The sequence below is a fragment of the Osmerus eperlanus genome, chromosome 3 (assembly GCF_963692335.1).
Source record: "Osmerus eperlanus chromosome 3, fOsmEpe2.1, whole genome shotgun sequence".
Lineage (NCBI taxonomy): Eukaryota > Metazoa > Chordata > Actinopteri > Osmeriformes > Osmeridae > Osmerus > Osmerus eperlanus.
The window spans coordinates 18,869,692-18,878,008 of record NC_085020.1 but is presented as its reverse complement, the minus strand read 5'-3'; the positions used below and the strand labels follow the sequence as shown (position 1 = coordinate 18,878,008).

The 8,317-nt window shown below is 40.0% G+C and overlaps 1 protein-coding gene across 1 annotated transcript; it reads left to right on the top strand.

The window, feature by feature from the left end:
- Positions 1-3,142: 3,142 nt before the first annotated feature.
- Positions 3,143-4,455, top strand: LOC134017010 (piggyBac transposable element-derived protein 4-like). The gene is made up of 3 exons (XM_062456255.1): positions 3,143-3,597; positions 3,835-4,212; positions 4,421-4,455. Exons 1-3 carry the CDS (start codon positions 3,210-3,212, stop codon positions 4,453-4,455), a joined length of 801 nt encoding a protein of 266 aa, XP_062312239.1. The 5' UTR covers positions 3,143-3,209.
- Positions 4,456-8,317: the final 3,862 nt, after the last annotated feature.

Genomic DNA, 8,317 nt, shown 5'->3' with positions numbered 1-8,317 from the left:
CTTCTTCCCTGACTCTGTCAGTATCCTATGTTTCGGCCTCTGAGACAGACACCTCTTCTCCTTCCTCTACAGGTAATGCTTATGTTGAAGCAGCTAAAGCCCCCCCCCAAACATGTTCGAAATTTTTGCACATTTTGTGGCATTCACCTGTAGATTTGTTATCTTTTTCTCCCTTAACTTTTCTGCGGCTCCCTTGCGCTTTAGTGGTTGTTTCTCCATTTTAGCGATGCTAAACTTAAACAATGCTAAACCAGCATACGCATTAGCCAACAGCTCGTGTCTCAAGGCCTGCGGGAGGCGATATTATGAATCAGGGGAAGGGGGTTCCTGGATTTGATTGGGTCAGGCCAGTGCCAATAAAGAAAATTAACCAATGGGCCGCTGTCAGTTCTCTATGGGCCGGCCCGACCAAAACAATTTATACCAATAGGCGGCTGTCAGTTCTTTTTGGGCCGGCCCGACCACAAAAAAAAAAAGAAATCACATGAATTATATTGGCGATTCGGCCCAAAAATGCGTCGGCCCACATGCCAGATGGCCAGTCCAGCCCTGGACGAGGCAAAATCCCGGACGATTTTGGAATCCCTGCCGGACGCATTTTTTAGGTCTCAAAAAGAGGACATGTCCAGGTAAAAGAGGACGTCTGGTCACCCTATGCAGTACTGTCCTCAACGAGCAACGGGTGCTGCGGTGAGCTCCTCCGCTTCCCGAAGCACTCACAGGTGGTCAGTCTCACAATAGCCTCGCGCAACAGTCCCAGCTGAAGACAGCAGCAGACCCACACACTCCGCATCCAGACTGGAAATGAATCACGCATGTGCTAAGCCACCGTTGTTCCCGCAGCAAAATAAATACTGTACATAAATACATGTAAATGTAAACGTTTCTTCACTGTCACACAAATAAATCATTTATGTAGCCTAATGTGGGTATAGACAAAGCATTAAGTCATGAAGGTATTTAGAGATTTGATGGCCTTTGTCAATTCCAAAAAACCTCAACAATCAACAGAAGAAAATTCATTTGTAGTTCTAAACATATTTAGGGTGTTTTTACTTTTTGTCTCTCCAACAATGCTATTCCTCTCCCACACAGCGGCTGTGACAATTATGCAAATTAGGCGATGACGTAATTTAGCAACTTCTAGGACAGCCTATGGCTGTTTATCAATCCATGTTTTTTTCCGTTCTTGCGAACTCGTTTGAAGTCATCTTCCATTGCCCAAGTACAGTTCCAATCCAAAGAACACGAGTCACCAAGAACGCCAAAAATACCCGGAAATGTTCCTGATCCTCCCCTTTTGTCGAGGATGCATCGGATGATGACTTGGCCAGCGAGAACGCTTCTGATTTCCCAGAAGTCATTGCAAGATGTCAAGAGAGGCGGACAAACTTCACAATTGTAAGTTTTTACTTTTCAGATTTCAGCTAAACGGTACGTGTAAATCAGCACCTGAATTCAAATGTGAAGAGAAATAGGCAGTGTAGTCGCTGAAAAGGTACTTATTTTATTAATGAAGCTGCTCATTTATAAATTTGCTCCGACTTTTCGATAACCTAGCTAGCATCTCAGTGCAGTGCAGACACTAGTTGACATTAGGTAAGTTAGCAAGGGCTACAGAAAACGTAAAATTGCAGGTAGAGGGACCATTTTTTAGCTTTGTTATCTGTTATATATCTCCATTTTCAAATGTCATATCGATCAAATTCTTATCTTTACGTAAATATTTTATTCAGGGACTGCTGATGAGATTACAGCCCTCATTGAGTGGGGGGGGGGGGGAATGAGTCTCTCTTCACAGGGAAGAGAAACTCTTCCGAATCTGGATGGGAGTGAGTAGAGATTCTAAAGATTATAACTTAACCAAATATAACAGTTTCACTTAAATACAAAAAAGTAATCCTAGCCATTATAGTTGAGGTATGATGTACATTGTGGTAGCAGGTGGGAAACAGGCACCTGCTACAAATAGCATTTTAGTTTCTCTTTCACTAGTTTTTGCTCAGTAGTTTTTACAAATAACCAAAATAGTTGATTATAAATAGACTTGCTTAATATTTATCAGTTTCCCTGAATTGCTTTGAGGGAAGAGTTTAATACTGTATTTCTTCGAATAAACGCCGCCCTCGAATAAACGTTGTTTATTTTGGCTATTTGCAAGTAAGATTGCTTACTTGTATACTTCTGCTTTTAAGTTTGTATTTATGGATGACTATTTAATTTCTACGAAGATTTTGCACATTCCAATACTTGTGTGTATGTATGTTTTGGCTGTTCTGTGTACTGTGTTTACAAAGTAGATTTTCCTTTTTCGTTTTAATAAAATGTCAAACTGGCAGAAACTAACGTTTTTTTTTTCTCGGGGGGTTGACACTGCCTCAGCAAACCCAGAGTGCCTGTATCTGGAGAGGGAGGGTTTGGCATTGTCAATGAGCCTGACAGCAGTGTCAAGCTGCATTGAACTAGTCTGCAGAAGCTTGTTTACTTGGTTAGTGTCCGTAAGAATTTCACACCAGACCACAGAACAGATCAGAAATCTAAACGAGGCCACCTCTTCTGCCAGGGCTTGAGCCTCTATTTTTGCGATTGGGTCATTGACTGTTTCCCTAGCCTCGATGAGCGCATTTCTGATTTGGCTTCTGGCAGCTGTGACACTCTTAACCCTTTGATACACAACATGGGTCTAAAGTGACCCGAGAGAGTTTAAATCTTCTATATCTTCGCAAAAAAATAATTTAATCGTTCAGTATTCCAGGTATTCCTCAATTAACATCACAAGTCCTTATTTTCATTTTTTCTTTCTTACTTTTTGAATAAAAATAATTTTTGTAACACTACCCCTCTAATGCACAACATGGGTCTAAAATGACCCGTATTCATTTCCTATGTTATTTCGATCATGGCTTTGTGTTTCTTTGGATATTTTTTTTATAAATGTATTTTATCATGTAATACTCCAGGTATTCATTAAATACATTGTTTTTGATTACCAGAAATCATTCTGTTAATTTTTCCTTTCTTACTTTATATACAAACCAAGTTTTTGTAGTTCTACATACATTTTACACACATTGGTCAAAAATGACCCATGTGTATTCACTATGGAATTGAATAGGAACCTTTGAAATGTTGTACAGTTTAAGAGCTGGGATGTGGCCTTGCGGGAGCTGTTTTTGGATCCACTTCAAAATCCGGTGTACAAAGCTACTATGGGGCTCAGGAGATGTGAGGATATCTGCAGCTTTTTACGGTTTGATGACAAGAGGACCAGGGCTTTACGGCAAGAAACAGATCACATGGCAGCGTTTAGGTACGTGTGGGACTGTTTCCTGACCAATTGCCGAAGACGGTTCATCCCCAGTGACTGTGTCACCATAGATGAACAGCTTGTGCCATTCCGGGGCAGGTGCAGGTTCTTGCAATATATGCCCAGCAAGCCTGCAAAATATGGAATCAAAATCTTCTGGATGTGCGATGCGAGGATCCCTCATGCGATTGATGGAATGGTCTACACAGGGAGACAGCCAGGAGAGGAGGTTCAGCGGAACCTTGGAGAGAACATCGTCCAACAGTTGTGCTATGGAATCAGGCAGACAGGTGAATATAGAATACAGGAGTGAATATACTCTTGAAATTCTAGCATACCTAGATCATTGTTCCACTCTTTCATAGTGTATATTATTTTTAATATCCATTGTGGAAAATGTATTTATTTCTAAGTGAAAGAGAAGAATGGAATAAAACAATGCAATACAAAACAATCAGTTATTTTAGTGTTTGAATTTAGAGAATTGAATGTTGAGGAAATTGACCATTGTTTTGTTTTTATCATAGGACGCAACATCACAATGGACAACTTCTTCACCAGTGTCCCTTTGGCTGAGAAGCTGCTTGAGAAGAACCTGACCATTGTGTGGACTCTTCGCCAAAACAAGCCAGATATACCGCCTGTCATGAAGCCATCCAAACTAAGAGAGAAGCATAGCTCAGAATTTGGATTCAATGGCAACATGACCATGGTGAGCTATGTGCCAAAGAAGGGAAAGGCTGTTGTCCTCCTGAGCACCATGCATGACAGCAGAGTAGTGGATGACAACAGCGTAAAGAAAAAGCCAGAAGTTATCCAGTACTACAATAAAACCAAAGGGGGAGTGGACACAATGGACCAGATGGTTCGCACCTACACGTGCAAGCGGAGAACACAAATTAATTGTTTAAAAAAATATAGCAAAGAAACACTCAGCCATACATGAAATACCATAGGAAATGAATGCGGGTCATTTTAGACCCATGTTGTGTATTAGAGGGGGTAAGCATAGCTTGTGTATCAAAGAGTTAAGCCTGCTCTCCCACCTCACATCACTCCATGATTTCACAGTCAGGTTGACGTGTTTTGTCAAGATGCTCCATCGCTGTGTAGCTCCTGAGAAGAAACAAAATAGCTTCTGCAAATAGCCAAAAAAGCCAGTGGCATCCCTGGACAACTTGGCAGCATCAGCTAAGATTCATCGAATGAGCTGCGCAAGGAACAAACAACGCCCTTGAATTACATTGTAGCAGTCGGGCCTGAACTCCTTGCTTCTTCCCCTTCATGTTTGCTCCATTATCATAGGCCTGTCCGCGGCAATTATCAAACGGAATGTTGAGTTCCTTCAACTTGTCTAGAAGGACAGTAGACAGTTTCAGGCCAGTTGTTTCAACCACCTCCATAACCCAAGGAAATACTCCTTGATATTTGGCTTTGGCACCAAATCAGCAATGCGCACAATGAGGGACATTTGTTCCTTGTGGCTTATATCAGGTGTACAGTCAAGAATTATTGAGAAATATTTTGCTTCCTGAATCTGTGTCTGGATTGTTTGTAATACTTTGGTGGAGATGATCTGGATCAGTTCATTTTGTGTCTGCTGTCCAAGATAATGCGTTCTGGAGCTTTCATCAGTTATCTTGGTCAGGTGGTTCTCCATCACAGCATCAAAACTGCCTAAAAGCTCCACTTCCTTTAAGAAGTTGCCATTGTCTGTCTCATACAGACACTGTGAAGAGCCTCTAAATGGCAAATTCCTTGAGGCAAGAGATAGGGTTATTTGAAGTAAGCGTTTGAGAACATCTCGCCACCTTCTTTTTTCTGCCTCCAGCAATGTCAGTTCCTGGTAGTCTATTGTCATATTTTTCTGTAAACGCATGTCCAGTTCTCTCCATTTAAACATGCACTGGGCATGGTCTGAGCTACATTCATGACTCTTCAATCTACTGTTTATGTTGGACCAGTCACTGTAGCCCTCATCTGCAGTCAGCTTTATAGGTTTCAAACTGAAAAGCTTACACGCAAAACAGAACACAACATTGCTTTGTTGCGAGTAAACAAGCCAACTTCTCATGACTTTCTCTCCATTTGAGAGTGTTTTGAATTGTAGACTACTATGAAAGCCCTGCCATCTAGTCCCCTTGGGAAATTAAAATCTGATGGGATTTTAAACGGACCTCTTTGTACCATTTCAACACGATACGTGTGTAAAACTAATGGCGGTCAAAGAGCAGGATCAGTTGGAGGGGGCACACAGGTCTCTACATTGTCACCTGCTGATGGACTCTCAATGACAGGACTTGTGCTATCAGAGGTGGTGGTTCTCTGCGGATCTGTCCCTAAACTGCTGGTTGAGGGTTGTTGTTGATCATCAGGGCTTGGTATTGTAGAGTCTACAGACCTGCAAGACGGTTGCTCCTTGTCTGCATCTTTGTCTTGGTCACATGCTTCTCCTTGCACATATCTCAGAATAGACCCTGCATTAACCCTGTATTGCATAGTGTTGCTTCAGGGTAACATACTCTTTTCCCCCCAGTATGACAAACTTACAAAAGACAGTCACCAATTAAAAATGCTCTTTGTAAAAGAAAGGAAGTAAAGGAAACCAATAGTGTGCTTACATTTGATCACATGACCTGTCCCTCCTTTTTTTTAAACCCCTTTCCTTAACATATAGCATTCACGGCAGCCATGTTTTTGGTGTCCCCAAAACTGTCTAAAAGGGGCATTTTCCTGAAGATTTTCATCAACTAAAAAATATTTTCACAATCTTGAGTAAGTTATGATTTGTATAATGTTTTTATATTTCCATCAAATATGTATTGAGTAAATTGACAAAATAGCTATGTTGCCTCAAATCAACAACATGCAATAGTGGACTGAGGATTCCATGTAGCCATGCATGTTTATAAAATGACACAGATGTCAGTAAATAAATAATTATTTTACTAACTACCACTACATAACTTGTTTTGGAGATTAACATGATAAATAACAATATTTTATACTTTATTTATTGATTTAGCTATTGGTAGTGTCCCGATAATGTAAGAAACACATCCATGTCAGTGGATGTGCTTGCGTGCATGTACCCACACATTCAGGTACACAGGTGTATCTGTTCATTTCCATATACCCAATTTAATAAAATGTTCCTTTTTCTGTGTTTAGAGAATGAACACATCAATGTTCTATGGTAAAGGGAGAGTGAGAAGTCAGACACTGAGAAAAGTTAACACTCCTGAGAAAAACTGCTTTTTTGACTTCCACACACAGTGAAGCTGTTGACCTAATGATACAAAAAGCATTACTGTTTATCTGTTTTTTTTTTATACAATGAAATTGAAATGCCAATCTCTTTTAGAGCCACTGTGTGAATTCCTAATGTAAAAATTTAAATGAATATTAATTTTGTAAAAGTGTTTTCCTTTGTTGCGCGTTGTTGCTTGTAGGTAACAAACCTCCTCTAAAAGTATAATTGACAGCCACTGTCTTGTTTTTTCAGTACAGATGTTTCCATTTATTGTGTTTTTTAATAAGTACTTTCATGAAATGTGATAAAAACATTGAAATAAATATGAATCTTCAATCAAATGTATTTTTACCATTTACTACCGTTATTGCATGTTGTTGCCCTAAAGTAACATACTCAAATGTACCTCACCCCCACAAAATAAATTAAATTTAGTGTTCAAAGGCTTATTGTGCACCATAATAAGTACAAAAGTCTGACCAAATAATTTTTTATCCATTATTTGATAAGGCATGCAGTAGAAATACAACGAAAAAGGATCAGTATAGAAAGACAAAATATTCAAACAAAGAATCTTATACCGAAACAATTATAAACATTTAAAACTGAAAGCATGCAGGATGCAGCCAAGGTGCTCTCCCCCTTTATTTATCAACTATTTGATTAATCTCATATAAAAGCATAATAGAATGTAAAGTAAAGTAACATCTAGCTGGCGTCAGTTAGGCCTACTTGTAAAATGCATAATGTTTAACAGTAAAATCTCAATTTAGCTTGCACCTAAGTTATAACTTATTTGAGTGTGCTAGCAACAACGTCAGCTAGTTCGAGGTGTATGTATAGGCTAACCATTAAATTAGCAGCACATTTCCCGTATTTAACAATGATTAAACATCGACTTACCTGAAAGTGATGCACGGGCATCATCTCTCAGTTTTTTTTTTTCTGACCCTGATTCCTGTGGTCTTTTAGAGGCCATTTTCGAGTTGACGTGACCTAGCCTGTCAGAGTTCGTCATGCCACTGAGATAGCAAGAGCACCCACGTCGAGCTTGAGTGTGTATTTGTTTGGGGGGGGGGGCATCATCGTAACTTGTTTTGAGCAATTAAATATATATCTTGTTCTGCTTGTTTTGTGATATGCATGCATAAAAGGTGCCTAATATTTCTATACTGAAATAATATCGGCATTATAATTATTATAACTATGATGATTTTCAGTTGGCTATTTTTTGGTGCCCCCCTCAGGACTTGGTGCCCTGCGCACAGTGCGCGTTATGGGAGCGGCGGTACTGGCTGTGCTTCAAGTGTGTTGTTCTGCAACAGGACAAGGACTTAAGTAGCAGGAATATGCTAACCAAGGGCACGTCTACATGCCAATAGATAATGGTTCTTCCAAGTGATCCTCTGAGCAATAGCCATGGTCCACAAGTGATCCTCTGAGCAATAGCCATGGTCATTAGAATCTCAATGCTGACCTGTCTGCAATCAACTTCCTCTCTCCTATGGATGCAGGTTATCACACGATGGACACTGCAGCTTTTGCTTGTGCTTTTGTGTCCAAGAGGGAGGATTGTAAGGGTGGGTGTCAACCTGCCCCCACCTCTCATATGCTAAAGTCGGGAGTTTCTGGACGGACTCTCTACTTGATGGCTCTCACGCCCCATTGTGTAACTTACTTGGCATTGCTAGTCATATTTTGATAAGTAAAATTCAATAAGTGGTCTGATAAGTCAAATAATTAATTCAATTTGTATT

Coding starts and splice junctions, on each gene's coding strand:
- LOC134017010 (XM_062456255.1), top strand. CDS start 3,210: ATGGGGCTCAGGAGATGTGAGGATATCTGCAGCTTTTTACGGTTTGAT. Junction 3,598..3,834: donor CTATGGAATCAGGCAGACAG/GTGAATATAGAA, acceptor TTTTTATCATAG/GACGCAACATCACAATGGAC. Junction 4,213..4,420: donor GCGGAGAACACAAATTAATT/GTTTAAAAAAAT, acceptor ATCGCTGTGTAG/CTCCTGAGAAGAAACAAAAT.